The sequence below is a fragment of the Glycine soja genome, chromosome 11 (assembly GCF_004193775.1).
Source record: "Glycine soja cultivar W05 chromosome 11, ASM419377v2, whole genome shotgun sequence".
NCBI lineage: Eukaryota > Viridiplantae > Streptophyta > Magnoliopsida > Fabales > Fabaceae > Glycine > Glycine soja.
This window is the reverse complement of record NC_041012.1, coordinates 10872382-10891059: the sequence shown is the minus strand read 5'-3', so window position 1 is coordinate 10891059 and position 18678 is coordinate 10872382. Positions and strand designations below refer to the sequence as shown.

Here is an 18678-nt window from a genome sequence, read left to right as displayed (position 1 = left end):
CCACGTGAGTAGTATTTTAAAAATCTTTAAAATTCAGGAAAGAAGATTTAAACAGAGAAAAAAATTACGGAAAGGGAGTAAAATTAAGATCTGTTTGGTTTGATTAAAAGAGCTGAAGAGCAAAATTTTAACCCCCTTCCTTTATTTGGTTTGTAAGGAGAAATAAAGAACAAAAAAATTACTATTATATTCACACCCTTATGAGTTATGGCACAAAAACTGTACACAGAATAATTTTTAACGAGTTGAGTTAGAAAGCATCCATGATTCGTCCGTATATATGATTAGTTCACTATGTCTTTATAGCAACAGCATGAAAAGCAACGTGGTCCACGAAATCACATCTAGTAACAACAGCATGGCAAATCGCGTCTTGCATTTGTTCCTTGATCCATACTAAATCCTTAGTTACTAATCTAAACCAACTAATTTAAACTACATAACCAGGTGTTAATAGACTTAAAAATTGATGCCATGAGAGTTTTATGAATATACCATGTTAAAGTTTAGTTTAACTTATCATGCTATCCAAAAATAATGATGCTCCTCAATCCAAAAAGAGCACAAAAGGTATATAAGCCAAGTACACGTCATATTTGCTATGGTTCTTTTTACAAAAGAACAGATAGAAAATGTTGCAATTTTTTTTTTCTTTCTCAACGTGGTTTTGCTAAACAAAAATGGATAACCAAAAAATAGAAATCTGATTTTAAAAGTCGAACATAAAATACCAAGACATGGAGAAGAAAAACAGTAGAAGAAGATGACGAACCAGGACAAAATAGCTGTAAAGAAGTGAAGCTAGAAGAGTGTCATAGTGTAACAAAGGAGATGCGTACTCGGTACACGTGAAGAATCTCTGAAGAGAGGCTCTGTCTTTTGCCTTTAAGAAGCAGAGGTTAATTTCAAATTCAAAATAAGGAAAAGTCACTTTTCTTTCTTTTAATTTTAAAAGTAATTTAAGTCAAATTGGAAAATAAGAGATTTAATCGATCTTCTTTTTTTCTTTTAAGTTTTGTAAACTAAATAGGGTAAAATTAAAAAAGATAAAAAAAATTCCAGCCAAATACACTACAAAGGAAAGAAAGAAAAGAAGAAGAAAAATGTTTTATTAAAAAGTTTTTTTTACACATATTAAAAAGGTTAAACACTGTCTGTTTTGCACATAAAATAAAGTTTAATTTGTCGCAGCCTTTTTCACTGTTAATCCTTTGACTTTGAAAGATGGGAAATGTAAGCACTGAGTGAGCAGACTCTACTTCGGCTTTGCCCGTTTAAATTTTAAAGCACGCGTGGTAATTTTCAGTGGGTGGATGGATTAGAAAATAGAGGTAAAAAGAAAAGAAAAAAATATGATAAAAAAGAAAATAAAATAGAAAGAGATGTAGAAAATTAAGTAAATATATGATAAAAATAATACTCTTTGATTGTTTATTTCTTTTGGTCCTTTTTTAAATAAACTAGTCCTGACAAAATTTGTTGAGTAAAACTATAAATAGGCTCGTTCATCAAATTGTCGAAATTGTTGAGTAAAGCTTGTAGCTACCTGATTATTGGATGATGCTTCTACATATACTGTAAAGAAAATTCCAATATTATGGTGTCAGGTAAATAACCATCAACTAATAAACTTGTAACTAGATTATCATGCAAGCATTAGAAATAGACAAATTCAAAAATAAATAATCTTCAAGATCATTGCAGATAATATAAACATGAGAATGTGAAATAGGCTTAACAAGATAATTTCCTGCCAGAATGTGGGAGTTAGTTTTTCAATGCTACACTAAATTTGAAGAGAAATAGACACAAAGAAATGCCTATTAGGATTTATTTTTCCAGTTGGCACTTATAAAAAATATATGAAAATAAAATTAATTAAACTTTTTTTACAAGTTGAAATTAATTTACATAAAAGTTAAAATCAACTTTTTGAAGAAAATAAGCAGAAAATTTTGTTCGGTCAAAAAGAAAAGAAAACAATTTATCCGCAATAATTGCTTAACAATTTCTCTAGAATTGACATCATATTAAAAGGGAGATGAGATTCCTTTATATCTCAATCAAATTGTTCCTTCCCTTTATCTTCTAGCGCGTCAAGCTAAGAAAGTAATTTGGAACTTTGTCTTGAGAGAACACAATAAGGTTGCTAATTCTTTTGCAAAGTTTAAGTTTGGTTATTCTATTGAGCTAAATTTACACAAATGGGGTAATTTTTTAAAAAAAAATTATAGAAATAAGTATTTTTTTTAAAAAATATTATAAGATATGAATAAGTGGTGTTTTAAAATACGAATTCATATAAGAAGTCATATTTTAAAATATAAGTTTAAAATTGTAATTAAAAAAAATACTGAAGTCATGATTAAAAATATGACTTTAAGTATTTTATATTTTTTTATAAAAGAAATTGTGATATTTTAAAGTTGTATTTTAAAGTATGACTTACTTATATTTTTAATATTTTAAAAATCTATCCAAATTTTTTAAAAAAAAAATCCTATTTCTGTAAATTTGCCGTCTATTGATCATATGATTGTATTCTTTTTTATTCCCCTCCAAGTTTTATGGATGACATGTTGATTTGTAAGCTCCGAATCGGATATAATTCCGTTTTGTTTCTGGGCGTTTAGCCCCATTTAATCATGAAAAAAAAAAATCTCACCACTTTCCCAATTCCTCAAACATAACAAAACATTTTAACCAAACAAAATAGAAGAAAGATATCTTCTTAACTGAATAATGAACTTTTGGTGTAAATAACATACTTATTTAAGACAAGATGGACATCTCTGATGTGCCTCTGCCAAACAAAATTCTTTTTTTTCCAACGTGATCGAGGGCTTATTGGATTATGTGGTTTATGTGGACATGTTGAGTTTGAAAGAGATAAAGCCATAAAGGGAAAGTGGTTAAGGGAGGAAGGTACAAATAATGAGTGTGTTTTGATTCATTGGGTGTCGCCTCTACACTCTGAATTTTAGATTTTAGGGTGTGTTTGGAAATCGGTTAAAAGCGTTGTAAATGGAAAATCTCACTTTTTAAAGCACTCAATGTAGATGGAGGAAATGAGGTGAATTGGTGTCTATTCAACTAAACAGAATTCCAAACAGTGAAAGCGTTGAAAGCAATGCAACAGAGAAGCAACCCTCAAGTCGCCTTGGCGTTTTTGTTTTGGAAAATCAAATTTTTCTGTTGAACATGGTTACAAACACACTTTAGTCGCCCTGAAAGAATCTTTGCTTGTTAGTTTTATACTTAAGATTGATGAATAATGTTGGTTTAGATTGATTAATGTTTGTTTGGCCGGCACCGCGAAGGAGAGACAGGGGAATGGGGATTGGAAGGGTGGAATTTGTGGAAGTAGACTTTTGAGTTTTGATTAGTGGCACTGAATGGAATCATTGGGTAAAATCTATGGGATGATGAGTTCTGATTAGTGACAATAAGTGAATGGAATCATTGGGTAAAATATATGGGATGATGTTTAGTGCTTGATTCTGAAATTTTTTCTTAAATATACCTTCTTTTAATAATATTTTTTCAATTTACATCAGTTTCTATTTTATTAGCTTAAGTACATTAGTTTTTAGGTATTTTGAGAAGTCGGGATTGATCACCCCGACTTCTTATTTTTTTAATTTAAATTATTAAAATAATAAAAATATTAGACTATATGAAAATATTTTTAATTAATTTTAAAAATAATTTTTTTATTAAAATAATTTTTATTTGTTTAAGAAAATGATGTTATTAAGTATAATTATTTTTTTATATTATTTAATTTATATAAGACTTTTTTTAAGTTAACATTTTTTTAAAATCTGAATTTTTTCTTATAATATTTTAGCTTTAATAAAAAATTAAAACTTTTAATATTATTATTTTATTAAATATAATTTGTTCAAAAACACAATACATTTGCGAGTGTCATCTTTGATGGAGGAGACGTACTTCAAGATTAAAGACCGACAAACTCAAATAATGATCAACTCTGGGTCAACAAACATCAAATACTTAACGAATTAGACACATACACAATCACACATTTATTATAAACTCCATCCCCACTTCAAACAAGGAGGACGTTCCATTTTCTTAGACAAATGTCATTTTGTTTAGATATTTTATTTATAATGTAATATAATATTCTTCTATAAATAAATTGTTAAACAAAAAGTATTATCATTTTTTAAAAAAATCTAATGACAAACAAATAAATTATATTTAGTAAAATAATAATATTAAAAGTTTTAATTTTTTATTAAAGCAAAATATTATTAGAAAAAATTTAGATTTTTTATTTAAAAATTAAAATGTTAACTGAAAAAAAAGTCTTGTATAAATTAAATAATATAAGAAAAATAATTATACTTAATAACATTATTTTCTTAAACAAATAAAAAATTATTTTTAAAATCAATTAAAAATATTTTTATATAATATAATGTTTTTATTATTTTAATAATTTGAATTAAAACATAAATCTAAAAATAAATTAAAAAAAAGTGCCAACTTCTAAGAGTTGAGGTTGTCAGTTCCGACTTCTCAAAGCACTTGACTTCTCAAAGCACTTGAAAACTAATGTACTTTGAATAATAAAATAGAAAGATATGTAGTTTGGGAAAATATTAGAGAAAGAAGGTGTATTGGTGGAAAAATTCCCTTGATTCTTGTTAGTGTGATATTTTCTTTGAACTTTCCATAGAAGTAAAATTGGAAGAGTGTGTCATGTGAACTTTGAAATTATAATGTTGACAACTTATGAAATTTTATTTTTAAGTATTGTTCATTTATGAAAAAAGTAACAATACCATAATCATGTTTAAATAAGCTTTCCTATAAATACTTACTTAGGAAAGAAGAAAATAAGAAAATAAAATGAATTGAAATTTTCATGAAGTTAACTTCATTTATAAAAACTCTTTTCATTTAGTATATCGGTTTGTAAGTTTTTTTTTTGTTAATACTTTTTCTCTAGTTAGATGGAGGGTGACAATCAATCAAACTGGGTTTGTTTTACATTTTGTTGAAGTTTATTTTAAGAAATTAATTTATGTTTAAATTTAATCAATTAAAGTAGTGGGTCTAAAACATATTTTACTCAAATGTCAAAATAAAATAAAATAAAAAAGTTTTGGGATTGTCCCTAAAATACAGGTCCCTGACCCTAAAGCAGCATGCCAGCCTAATGGCCTTATCGAAATTATGTACTATAGGCCTTCATCCGAGAGGTCAAATACCCTCTAGGATATACTGACCCAGTCTTCCAGCCTTTTTTTTTTTTTTTACAGAAACCCAGTCTGCCAGCTTAACTATGCATAAAACAATAAATGTGCAGAGCAACAACTAAAACTCAGAAATAATGGATGACACATTACTCTAAGGACAATCCCAAAACTCTTTTTTTTTTAACATTTGAGTAACATATGTTTTAGACCCACTTCAAAATACAATTTAAAGGAAATTAAAAAGGTTTTATTATTAGATAAATCTCCACACTCGATGAAAAAGTGAGTTTTTCTTATTTATTTAAAGGAAATTAAATAATATAAAAAATGAGTGCATGTTGTTTATACTTTATACCTATTGTAAAGAATTGATTTGTGCATAATTGGAGGCACAAATTGATGGAATTAAAATCTTGCATTTCTAGGAAACAATGTACTAATATAAAAACTGTGCGAATATCAATAATTATTTAATTTGAGTCGTAATTTCCTTTCCCCTGAAGGTGGCTTGTAGTTTCAGTTGGAACTTGGAGTCTCCAACAGAGACAAACATGAATACGCGGTCACGCAATCTATTCTTTCTTAGCTATTTATCCTGCACGAAAACTCGTATCACCCTGTGTCTTGATGCATACTCACACTTAACACCCCACTATTGTCCATTTCCTTCTTTGCAAAGAAAAGGCAATGGCAATTTTCTCGCACTAATTAACCGCGTCACTTCCCTCTTCCCAAACCAACATTGGCATACATTATATATAGTGCAGTGCCCTCAATTTCCAAGCATATATTCCCATTGCTTTGCTTCCCCATTAGAGAACATTTTACCAATTGAGCACTTTCAAACAACGTTGTTGTTTTTTGTACACAACCATCAGAGATAAGGAGAGTGAGGTGGGCATGGCTAGTTGTTTAATGTTACTAACCAAAGTTAGTGATACCGAAACCCCATCAAGAAAGAGGGTTCTAAGTGGTGGTGATTTTAAGTGCAAGACTTGTAACAGGAAATTCCAATCGTTTCAAGCACTTGGGGGGCACCGAGCCAGCCACAAGAAGCTAAAGCTCATGGCTTCAAACCTTTCGTGTTCGACCGTGACACAAAAGATGCACCAGTGCCCCATTTGTGGAATTGAATTTGCGATTGGACAAGCACTGGGAGGGCACATGAGAAAACATAGAGCTTCCTTAAACGATGGTTTGATAACTCATGATCATGTTGTGCCAACATCTAGTGGTACTAAAAGGCTTCGTTTGTGCTTGGACTTGAACTTGGCACCGTACGAGAATGATCTCAACCTCAATTTAAGGACACCTACTTTAAATTTGTTCGTTTGATCGATTTGAGTGTTTTTAGGGCGAATTCTTGTTGGAAATTGTTTTATTTTTATTTTTTGTTTCTTACTTTGCCGTGCTTTTTAGTTTATGACGTACGCGTGATTCTATAGGGTTCTATGTATATTCATGGTGCTAACTTGAAAGTACAGGGAAAATTTTGCTGACTACCGTTAAGCAAAGCATATTAAGCATACTATCATGGCTCTTTTCAGGAACATGTTTTGAAAAGTCACTTTCAATATGAAGGATTCAGTTACTGTTAGTTGAGGGTAGTAATTATTGGTTGGATCTGTTATGATAGATACCATTAACTGTGAGATTAAAAACAAAATAGAATTGCCCACACTTATCTTTGTCTACCCATCATTTTTTTTCCTACTCGAATACTTTTCTTCGGTCCTTATCTAGCGGGATTATTTTCTCCTATACCCGTCCCCACAGGTTACTGCAGTTCTCGAAATTTTAAAAAAATATTAATTTTAAATTTTAATAAAAGTAAATTAAAGAAAAAGTGTTGTATATCATGTATGTTTTAAGTGATTAAGGGTATTAAAAATATAAAAGTAACCTTAACGGTAATTATGTAATTTTTTTGAAGCAAGAGGTGTGATTTCCGTCCCTACCATGCCACGGGAGAATGTTTATATCTTCCCCATTCCGGTGGAAAAAAAATCCCCGTCTATCATACCTCATATAGAACAGTCCCCACCAAAATTACCCTTTGCAAGTTGAAATTGACATCCGTAGCTTAGACATGCAAAAAAGGATCCAAATCTTAAAACATATGGGCCTCGGTGGTATTGAGTCTACCGATAACCAAATACACAAGCATTTAGAACAAAATTCAAAAAATATATAATAATTATTGACCAAAAATATACATATAATGACAGAAAAAAATTAAAAAAATTAAAATAGTTAAAAACTAATTAATTTATAAACAATATTAGAGTAATATAAAATTTCAAATTATTTTTTATATAAGTATGGATGATATGATAATTTCATTAATAAAGTGTGTGCGTGAATAGATTTATTATAGATTAAATTGACTAAATTTTGATAAATTTCTAAAGTTATATCTAAGAATCAATTTAATGTAATAAAAAAATACTTTTACTTATTCAAAATTTTCATTTTTTTTTAATTCTATTATCAATGTGAGAAGAAATTTTAATATTTTTCTTAAATTTATATATATTTTTCTCAAATCAAATAATCTAAAAATTAATTTTATTTCTTCTCTATTACTCTCTTCTTTATTTCCCATCTCCCCCAATACATCTTAAAATTTGTCCCCCCTGCAGTCTCTCTTACACCTCACCTATTAGATGTCGTAGAAGTTAATCCACCTGAGCAACGGTCCCGATTTATTTTCTATCATACACGTGTACGCCATCGAGTAACCCAACCGCGAGTTGTGCTCAAATATAAGTTCATCCTATCTTAATTCCTTGGATTAGAAAAGATCTAGTGCTCCTCACACACCCTATCATATCATATGAATGAATCTGCACTCTCTTTGAAAACTGTCACGCTTTCACCGGCGTCGGAAACATCGTCCGGTTAGGGTTCCGGCTATCGCTAAGGGCACGGATCGTAAAATCTTCCAGAAGCTTCTATGCTATTACTCAGTATTATTACCATTTGCCAAGGTGATCAATCGCTTGTTCCCAATTTCCGAGCTCGAATAGCGGCATTTCTTGAATTTCATTCTTTTTCAGTTTCTGTGATTTCTTTTTTGTTGAAAATTCCTTTGATTGATACGTTGTGTGGTAATTATCATTATTTGAAAGTATAATATCTATGAAATGTGAACATTCATTCATTCTTATATATTTATTTTATTTTCTTTGGTCACTTGCTGTGTTTGCATTTTCCTTCGTTGTTTAGATGTTGAGGTTGAATTATGTTTGTGAACAGTGTTGAGAGGGTTTTTTCTCTTGTTGCAGGTGTTGTTAGGCACCATTTTTATCACTTGAAGTCAGTCAGCAACAACTTTTCTGCGAATTTTTCAGGAATATTTGCGCCTGAAAAAGTTGGAGCAAATGGTATTTATAATTGTTAACTTTCACTTGATTGATTAGGTTGTGCCTTGAATACTCTCTTTCTTTTCACTTAAGTTTTGTGTTGTCCGTTTTGTGCCTTTGTAAGGGCTGAATCCCTCTCACAAGTAATCAAGTTCACGTTGGATTGTAATGTACTAGGACAGTGCTGTGTTTGTTTGTTTCTCATTGGAAATTGGAATTAAGGAGCTAATCATGCTTTTAATTCTTTTTTCTTTGGGAATTGGGGGTAGTGTTGACACTCGAGGAATCTAATTGTCGACTAGAAAATAAAAGATTAACAGTTGGTAATATGATAAGATATATGTACATGTATAACAAACTACGGATTTAGAATCAAATCCCTGAATTTTCTCATCAATAGTTGAGATCCTTCACCTTTTCTTTTAAAGTGGACCCTCACGTTAGGAAAGTCAAATTAGTATATGACAGCCTTCATGTAAGTAGATGTGAACATCACTGGTATATTAGGGCCATGTTTGCAAATAACTTGCATAAGGACTTTTAGGAAAATAGCTCGTGATAAACGTTCTTATGCCAAAAGCTAACTTCTAAATGAGCTACTTGGAAAGCATGAATTTCTTAATTAGTTAGGAAACTCAAACTTGTAGGCCAAGTCATAGTAGGTTTGCTTTTTATTTGCTTTATTATAGACTTGGTGTTAAGTCCATGAGATTTCCAGCAAATTGCAATATACCTGGTTGTGTAACACAATCTCTTGAATGTGAGTTGGACTTAACTCAATTCCAATAGTTAGTTCATGAGATGAGAATTGTCCAAGCCTATTTAATTAATACCTCCCCTCTTGTTTATATAGAATATTAGAATGTGACTATCCTCCGCTATCCTGTGTCATTTTGAGTGAGTGAAATAGAAAAGGACAACTATTTTAAAGATGCACAGTTATATGTGAACCATAGTTGAAGTTTTTATTGTTTTTTTTCTGCAGTCTTTGCAAAACAAGGGATTTTGGATGGTAAAGGGTTCTGGACACATTAATGACAGAGATTCAGTATTTGATAATCCCACCAAAATTGAACCAAAACGATCTCATCAATGGTTTGTTGATGCTGCTGAAGTAGATTTTTTTCCAAACAAGAAACAAGCCGTAGAAGATGCAGATGAAAAATCTAGTCCTGGATTTTCAAATGTAAATATTCCTCCCTGGGATAACAATCCCAATTTTCATTCAGTCCCAAACCAATTTATTGGCCGGTTATTTGGGTCTGAAACCAGGCCTGTCAATTTCACTGAAAAGAATACTTATGTTTTGGCTGATGATTCTAATGTGAGATCAAAGATGGTCACCAATCAATATGGAGATGAAGCATCTTTTGGTTTGTCTATATCTCATTCTATTGAAGATTCTGAAGCATGTGTAAATTTTGGTGGAATAAAAAAAGTCAAAGTAAATCAGGTTAAGGAAGTTGATGTACAGGCTCTGGAGGGACATAATTTTGGTAGGCAGAGTAATGGTGATCTACATCAGGCCTATAACAGGGAAGTTGAGACAAGGTCTGCATCAATAGGGCAAGCCTTTGACAAGGATCGTGATGCCACTTTAATGGGACTCACCTACAGCAGAGGGGATGCACATGTCAGATCATTTGGTGCCTCCTTTGTCAAAGGTGATGACTCAATCGTATCGATTAGTGAATCCTATAATAAAGAGGACACAAATATAATTTCTTTTGGTGGGTTCCCAGATGAAAGGGATATTATCTCTGTGGGTAGGCCTGCTGCAGAGTATGATCAATTATATAATCAATCTTCAGTTCATGTGTCAACAACAGCCCACGAGAAAGAGTTGGATGTGTCAAGTTCTGATGCAGTTGCAAGTACACTTCAGGTAGCAAAAGTTAAGTCTGAAACTGTATCCAAGAATAAACAAGAGCTCAAAACAGCAAAGAAAGAAGCTCCAAACAGCTTCCCTTCTAATGTCAGAAGCTTGATATCTACTGGTATTCTTGATGGAGTTCCTGTGAAGTATATCTCAGTGTCACGTGAGGTAAATTTTGGCCTTTGTTGTCTAATACTACTTTTGTTTGAAACATTGTTCAATAAGCTATACTCATATTCCTGCATGGATGAAGGAACTTCGAGGAATTATAAAAGGCTCTGGTTATCTTTGTGGGTGTCAGTCATGTAACTATACAAAGGTACTGGTGTACACCCTGACCAAACCGTAATTTAGGTTTTTCTGTATTTCTTAAAATCTGTGATAGTTACTCAACGACTGATTGATAGTTTACATTATCAGGTTCTGAATGCTTACGAGTTTGAGAGACATGCTGGCTGCAAAACAAAACATCCAAACAATCACATTTATTTTGAGAATGGGAAGACTATTTATCAAATAGTACAGGAATTGAGGAGTACCCCCGAAAGTTTGTTGTTTGATACAATTCAAACAGTTTTTGGTGCACCAATTAATCAGAAAGCATTTCGCAACTGGAAAGGTAATGAAATCCTTCTGTCCACTGCACACATGAACACATTTACGTTTGTTTGGTATGTCACTTATCCAATTTTTTTATCTCCTGTCAACTTTATCCAGAATCATTTCAAGCAGCAACACGGGAGCTTCAACGCATTTATGGAAAGGAAGAACTTAACCTATAAGTCCCAACCCTTTGTGAAAACGTAACTTGGGATAGATTCTAGTGTGCATAGTGAGATATGTCTATTTTTACCATTTTCCTGTGTCTTTTATATGGCTCCGCAACCTTCAGTAATGTGCTCCTTTGGATGCCTTGCTTAAAATATTCGAAGCTTTATAAGTTAGCTTATGTACAAATCAATAGTATTAATAGGTGCTTTGGTGGCCAGAATTATCTATATTACATTATCGATAAAGCTAATGTTCTTGTGCAATCAAACGAGCAAGACTTCTTTCTAGACTTCTTAATTTTGGGGCACTCGACTAAACTCGTGAATCGTCAAGTGTCAATGTGTCATGTAATTTTTTTTAATCTCCAAATATACAAAGATAAATCCAAGTAAATCTAATAGTTCCTCTTAGGTTGGCAATAGAAAGAAAGGTGTGCAAATAATGTTCGTTTGCTGGCTATTGCTTTGCGCATCAGTCAAATTGTTGGTGCTCTCAAATTGTTGGTACATCCAGCACAAGATGAACAATTTTAATATTATCCTTCCATAAAATTGATATGGATTTGTAATCCGTAAGAGTATTATAATTTGTAAGTTTGCGTAATCTGTAAACTTATGGATTTATAATTTTTAAGTTTATGGTAAATTTATGAATTCATAATTTGTAAGTTTATGTAATTTGTAAACGAATTCGTAACACAATCCGTATATAGATTGGTAATTTGTATTTTGATTTTATTATAATTAATTTTGATCTAATAATGTATTTTTTAACATACATAAATTTTAAATAAAAATCATAGGTTTTATAAAAATTTATATATTTAAACAAATTAATTATTAAATCAAAATTAATAGTCACAATTTATCAAGTAAATTTACATATGCATTAAATATATATTAAAAAATTTAATATTATATATAAAACTTCGTATCCCATTGTCCAGAGGCTCTTCGCTATGCGAAATTAATTTTAAATACATGTTGGTTAAAGAGACGCTTTCAAGTTTTAGCACAGGAGTTTCATCAACTCATGCAATATTTGAATATGACTTTTAAATTATTAGCATGATATTTTAATCAACTGAACTAATAAATCAATTATGTTTTTAAGTACAAGGACTAAAGAAAAATATATTGTACTAAATGAATAATTAAACTTATTTTTTTTTATATCAGCTTTATGCCAAGTAATTAAATATGTCAATTGTATCAAGAAAATCTAACTCACTTAATTGAACGGGATTCATGAATTGTTATAAATCCTATAACACTTCTCTTTAATTTTTACAGATAAAAAAAATAAGAAAATAAGTAGGGTGTATTTAGATTTTTCACCATGTTGCCCATTCAGAACAAAATTTCAAAATGTGTACCAATCCAGCACAAGCCATCGCATTTATACAGTCAAAGGAAAATAAAAAATCAACATTCAATGGATCTCACGTTCCCCAACCAAAGAAAGTGAGGGGCAGTTAGACATGCAATCACCACAATCACATTTAGTTTTGGATTTAATGTAACTTGTTAAAAAAAGTCAAACACTACTTATCACACAAATTTATAAAGAATGACAAGGTTAAGCACAAGTCAGCATCATGATCATTAAACACGTAATTTCTTCTTTCCTTCTTGTTCTTGGACAAGAATGTTGCCTCCAATTTGTAACATTTGTCCTCAACCACAACAAGCCGATTTTTGTGCAGCCTGTCCAGCCCCTCCTGACTGGTCTTGGTTGATTTTGATTGTTGAAGGCTGCAATGAAAATATCACGAGATATTCAACTTGAGAGAGGGACAGATAAGAGAGCTTTGGGGAGAGGAAACTAAGTACTCATTAAAGTATGGAAATTGGCAAATGTTAAGAGTACACCCCATTTTTGGGGTGTATGGTTGGAAGGAAGAGAATGACAGATAAATTAATAGATATGATAAATGATGCTATAAAAAATAAAGAGACAAATAGGAAGAAAAGTTGGGTATATGATAATAATAATAATAATAATAATAATGCTTAAAATATTAAGAGAGGAAGTTCAGATACCTCTGCCTTGGAGTCAGTGTCAGCCAGCCTTTGTTTTATATCTCTTGCTATTGAGAAGAAAACTTCCTCCACGTTTAGATTTGTCTTTGCACTCTGCAATAGTGTTTTTCATGAGCATAATGACATAAAAGTTCAGGGGTTTCGATTATTTCAACTATACACCACTTACAGTTTCAAAGAATTTGATCCCATACTCGTCAGCCAGTGCTTGGCCCTTGGACGTAGGCACAGCCTTAAAAGTAAGCCAAAGGTATATTATAATCAGAAACATTTCAAACCTGACATGCATGCATACATACATAAGAGAGAGGAGGCTCCCAGATGTTTACTACTTCAATTGATGGCATCAAATCAAAACTAAACCCTCTTTCAAACCTCCCCAACCTGGCAACAAAAATATGTTTCATTCACTCGCAGCAAGTCCGTAACACAATTTCTCTAACATCCTCAATGATGAAAATCAACTATCAGTAAAACTTGCATAACAATAATGGAAGAACATTTGATGACAGTAATGATTGTTTTTTAAGCCCCTTTGATCTTATCTCTGCAACTCTGTTGTTCAAATCAAATTGGTGTTTGAAAGATGTGAGGAAAATATAAAAATGAGTTTCATTGAACATTGCAAAGTTTGTTGTTTACCCTTTTGCTTTCATCCATATCAGCTTTGTTCCCCACCAGTATTTTGTTAACATTGTCTGAAGCATGTTGCTCAATATTGCGAATCCAATTCCTGATATCTGAAATTAGCAGAAGCTGGATGAATATTCCAGATGGAAAAGCCTTCAAAGTTTGAAGAGTTGTGAAATGTGAACAGATTGGCAAATTTCAAAATTAAGCAATAGCTGGGAACTTTACTATTAAATGATGCTTCATCTGTAACATCATAGACTAGCAATATGCCCATAGCACCGCGATAGTAAGCTGCCAAAAAAGAGATTTTAGGAAAAGATATGTAGCACAAAAAACTTAAATGACAAATACTCTCACTTGTACATTTTTTCAAAAAAACAATGAAAGATACAAGAATTCTAGGGTAACATGAATGAAACAATGGCAAAGGATGGATACCTCTGAAGTTTAACGCTGGATACATTAATACTACAGGTATATTAGGATAAACATTATATCACTCTAACAACAAAACAAAGCTTTATCCCACTAGGTGTGAGGTTGACCACATGGATCACACGACGTTATTCGGCACAATTCAAAACCAGGAATATTATTTAGCCTAAGATCTCCCTTGACGACTTCCTCCAATATCCTTTTTTTTCTCCCTCACCTCCTCTTCACAGGATAAACATTGTATAACTCTTATTTATTTATTTTAAAAAATGCCCTCCCCTCCCTTCACCTCCAAAACCCAACTCTCAAACATATCCTAAAGGAATCTCCATAATATTCATCTCACGTAAATTAAATATAGGCTCACTAGTTCTAGTATCTTTACATAAATAACATTCAATAATTAACTTGAGTAAAAAATCTACATGGAAGCTGCTCCATGCCTCCAAGAAACTCTTTCAACTATAAGTTCTACAAGGTTTGCAGTAGTATAATGGCAATCAAAAACAAGGATCAGGAGACTATTTTAGGCTTCAGCTGGGACATAACTTAGGGGCTTCAAATTTTGCCATATCCTAAGTAGTTAGAATTATCTTCGAACTTGAACAGCAAACTACCTATACATTACAGTCTAACATATCAGATCAGATACTGAGTAACAATTATGATGTTTCTCACTGGTTACTTCCCATTTCTATCCTGTCACTCTTTTCTCTAATTTTATATTTTTCTCAGTACTATTTCTCCCTTGTTTTTTTCACTATCTTTTAATCCTACATCAGGAAGTGCCACAAACCAGATGCCAACTGGTAAAGCAACAAGTTTCCATGTATCACATACAATGATACTAAAATCAATATAATAATACCTGTAAGAATCATAAACCTTACCAGTTGTAATTGTCCGAAACCGCTCCTGCCCCGCAGTATCCCAAATTTGGAGCTTGATCCGTTTTCCATCAAGCTCAATGGTTCTTATCTTAAAATCAATGCTGCATTAGGAAGGTAGGCCTTGTGAAGCTAGAGAGAGAAACTTATGGCAAACAAAAATCTGCAGATTTACTCCTAATTCTAAATTGTAAAAACGTACCCTATAGTTGTGATGAAACTAGTGGTGAAAGACCCATCGGAGAAACGCAGGAGGAGGCAACTTTTTCCAACACCTGCAAAAAGACAAAACATAAGAGATTAACTTACAGCTAGGTTTCACACAAAAGCAACATAGTTATTCCACTGTGATTACTATGTTGCCCATTAAAATACTTCTAATCCTTCCTGGAGCATCAACCAATGCCATAATTTTGAGATTAATTTATATGAACTATTAGTGTTAAAAGTTTTACTCAATCAACTAATCAGAAATCATCGCTGATAACTTGGTATAACTTTTAAGATAGTAATTGGATGGTAAAAATCCTTTACACCGTCAGTGCATACACTGTTTACTCTAATTTTTTAAGGGAAAAATGAAATTGAAGGTATCGATAACACAAGAATAACCGGTAGAATAAACTAGGCCGCCTAAGTCGTATTTTGGGAAGCAAATACTTTGAATTAAACAAATGATTAATGGATCCAAAGAGAAGGTTAATTTTAAACGATAACCACACAGATCAGCACCAATTTGCAATTCAACCTCTTGACACCAAAATTAGCGTCACAACAACAGAAGCAATGATTCAAACGCAGACTCAAACCAGATCATGAAAAGATCAAACCTCTCACGATTTAGAACAAACCCCATTTCAAAAAAAAAACTAGATGTGCATTTGTCACGAACTCCAAACTCAACGATTCGTGATAGATAAATAAATAAAAATGGTGAAATTACAAGAAGGGAACCCCTAGTGAAATCCATCATTTATCAATTACACAGAAAAATAGCCCCATTCTTAAATCACAATTTTTTCCCCTTGTTTTTATCTTAAAAACATTTTTTTTTGCCAACAAATTAATTGAGAGAGAGAGAAAAAAAAAAACTTTACCGCTGTCACCGATCAAGAGAAGCTTTATGAGATAATCGTAATCGGCACGAGCCCTTGCCGGTGGAGCAGCCATGAACCTTCTTCAAGTTATGACTTTGCTTAAAATGAAAGGGTGAATCTGATGGCGAGATCTGGAATGGGAGAGAGAGGGATCTCGTCCAGAGCTCAGAAGTGATGAATATGGGAATTTCAGAGAGAAAAGAACGGTGCTTATGTTGTTTTGTTTTATTAGAAAAATAAAAATGGAAAATATGAATGAGGAGAAGAGAACAACAGTAAGAAGGTGGAGGTGCTTGCAACCTTGCACTTTGAAGCTGTCCCCGACTATTGTGGGTGTGAGTGAGTGCCCCTCTCTCCACTGCTATAAGGAATATGGGGATGATAAGTTTAAGGCTTCATAATTGTTTTTATTTTCTTAATTACTACATGTATATATTTCTCTGCATTTTTATTATGTTATTATGTCAAAAATTAATATATTATAATAATTTTTAGTTATAATTTCTGAATTATGTTCAATAAATGACATTTTTTATATGAAAAATTAAAAATAAATTGAATAACACAACTAAAAATAAAAATAATTGATTTATTATAGGAAAAACATAATAATTTTGATTTTGAAAAAAAATATTCTTCCTCTCTTTTTTCATAAATTGTCTTTCTGTTGACAATCACAGTTTCTAACAACATATTTCATGAAAGACTTGTTAAATTAATTAAAGCAGTATTTGGTAACGAACAATGGAAATGGAAATAAGAATAGAAAGATGTGTAAAAATGAGTTGAAATCAAAAAATTAAAAAATACATAAAATGATGAGGAGGAGGACCATAGAAGAAGGATCATAGGAGAAAAAATGTGTTATTTATCAAAATTATTGTCATAGAAGAAAGCTTCTTTGATCAAAATTGTAGAAAGAATATAAAATGGAACAAGATTAAAATAATAGAAACAAAAAAAAAACATAAATATGATTCGGTAGAGAAGAAAACTAGAAACAACCATAATTGAATGATAGCTTTGAGAAGAAGTGCAATTATGTTTATAGATAATGTGAATAAAAAATATGAGTGCAGTTTTTCAATTTAAAGTGATGAGAAGTTACAATTGGTAATTTAAAGTGATGAGAAGTTACAATTGGGTAACTTATGTTAGTTGGTGACACATCATGTAGAAGTGAAATAAATGGACAAAATTGATTAGATGAAAGTGGAAAGCACGGTAAAGATTTTTTATTTTTTTAATTTCCTATTTGTATATGTTGTTATTTTTAGGTTAAATTATTTATTTGGTTCCTATAGTTTCATGATTCTTACCTTTTTATTCTTTATAGTTTGAAAGTAGTTTTTTAATCCTTTTACATTTTAATTTTTTTTTAGTCTTTGTAGTTTAAAAATATTATTTTTAATCTTTATAATTTACATTTTAATTCTTTTTTAATCCTTGTAATTTAAAAATTATAGAGATTAAAAAGTAAGAATGATGAAACTATAAGGTCTCATGTGTGGAGCAAATCAAGGTGACACCACCAAGTTTGACAAGAAACCTTAATAGATGACATTAGACATTCTTGCGCCACTTAAAGGAGCATTTTTTACTGGCGTTACAACTTACAAGTGTTCAACGTGGCAAAAATCTTCATATTGGTAAGTAGTTTTTTGACCGGCCTAGAATGATAAATATTTTTTAAAAAAATAGATTTGTAAATTAGCCGAAATATTGGGGGTGGTAAGTTTAAGGCTGCTTTTTTCTCTTAATGTTTTTAGTTAGTACAATTAGGATGTCTTTTTTATAGTCTTTAAATGAAAATTTGTATTTTTTTTAGTTCTCAAATTCTGACAGAAATTTAAAAAAATCAATTTTTAAAAATTATTATTATTTATTTGGAGGATTAAAAAAATAGGCATTCTGATTTCAAAAACTAAAAATATAATTAAGTGTTCTTTTTTATTTTGTGAATTTTAATTTTTGATTTTTTTTTATATAAATTTAGTTTCTTTATTGATTTAATTTTATAAATTTGTATTAATAGTTAACTTTTTTGTTAAATTGATAATAGCATGATGAACTAACATAAATGTGATTCCTATGCGTTAGTGTAGCTTATGGAGTGACACAAAAGGTTTAATTGCACTTTGATCCTCTTATTATTATAATCTCTCAAGATAGATTTTTCTTATTTTTTTAATTATGCAAACGTGAGTATTACCTGCCCATCAAATAAGTTATGAAAATGATAATCTGACGTTATGATGTGTTTTATTACTTGGAAATGTGGAGTGTGAAAATGTTTTAAAAAAACATAAATAAAATAACAAATTACGCTTGCATTCTCTTG

The 18678-nt window shown here is 31.1% G+C and overlaps 3 protein-coding genes across 4 annotated transcripts; 2 read left to right on the top strand and 1 right to left on the bottom strand.

The window, feature by feature from the left end:
* Positions 1-4985: 4985 nt before the first annotated feature.
* Positions 4986-6915, top strand: LOC114377157 (zinc finger protein ZAT8-like). Its single transcript, XM_028335563.1, has 2 exons — positions 4986-5012; positions 6048-6915. The coding sequence occupies exons 1-2, from the start codon at positions 4986-4988 to the stop codon at positions 6564-6566; spliced, it is 546 nt and encodes a 181-aa protein (XP_028191364.1). The 3' UTR covers positions 6567-6915.
* A 1102-nt stretch (positions 6916-8017) lies between these two features.
* Positions 8018-11555, top strand: LOC114377133. The gene is made up of 6 exons (XM_028335539.1): positions 8018-8221; positions 8519-8617; positions 9582-10640; positions 10726-10791; positions 10893-11091; positions 11190-11555. The coding sequence occupies exons 2-6, from the start codon at positions 8615-8617 to the stop codon at positions 11252-11254; spliced, it is 1392 nt and encodes a 463-aa protein (XP_028191340.1). The 5' UTR covers positions 8018-8221; positions 8519-8614; the 3' UTR covers positions 11255-11555.
* A 1011-nt stretch (positions 11556-12566) lies between these two features.
* LOC114377185 (ras-related protein RABE1c) lies at positions 12567-16719 on the bottom strand. 2 transcript variants are annotated; one of them, XM_028335597.1, is made up of 8 exons: positions 16338-16719; positions 15443-15515; positions 15244-15344; positions 14144-14209; positions 13928-14025; positions 13455-13517; positions 13286-13378; positions 12567-12997 (listed from the first exon to the last, which is right to left on the bottom strand). In XM_028335597.1, the coding sequence occupies exons 1-8, from the start codon at positions 16408-16410 to the stop codon at positions 12920-12922; spliced, it is 645 nt and encodes a 214-aa protein (XP_028191398.1). In that variant the 5' UTR covers positions 16411-16719; the 3' UTR covers positions 12567-12919. The 2 variants fall into 2 exon arrangements, with proteins under 2 accessions (XP_028191398.1, XP_028191399.1); XM_028335598.1 differs by lacking the exon at positions 14144-14209 and having other exon boundaries at positions 16338-16705.
* Between the last annotated feature and the right edge of the window lie 1959 nt (positions 16720-18678).

Coding starts and splice junctions, on each gene's coding strand:
- LOC114377157 (XM_028335563.1), top strand. CDS start 4,986: ATGGAGGGTGACAATCAATCAAACTGG. Junction 5,013..6,047: donor GTGACAATCAATCAAACTGG/GTTTGTTTTACA, acceptor CTTCCCCATTAG/AGAACATTTTACCAATTGAG.
- LOC114377133 (XM_028335539.1), top strand. Junction 10,792..10,892: donor AGTCATGTAACTATACAAAG/GTACTGGTGTAC, acceptor TTACATTATCAG/GTTCTGAATGCTTACGAGTT. Junction 11,092..11,189: donor AGCATTTCGCAACTGGAAAG/GTAATGAAATCC, acceptor AACTTTATCCAG/AATCATTTCAAGCAGCAACA.
- LOC114377185 (XM_028335597.1), bottom strand. CDS start 16,410: ATGGCTGCTCCACCGGCAAGGGCTCGTGCCGATTACGATTATCTCATA. Junction 15,345..15,442: donor AGTTTCATCACAACTATAGG/GTACGTTTTTAC, acceptor TTCCTAATGCAG/CATTGATTTTAAGATAAGAA. Junction 14,026..14,143: donor AGATGAAGCATCATTTAATA/GTAAAGTTCCCA, acceptor TGCTAATTTCAG/ATATCAGGAATTGGATTCGC.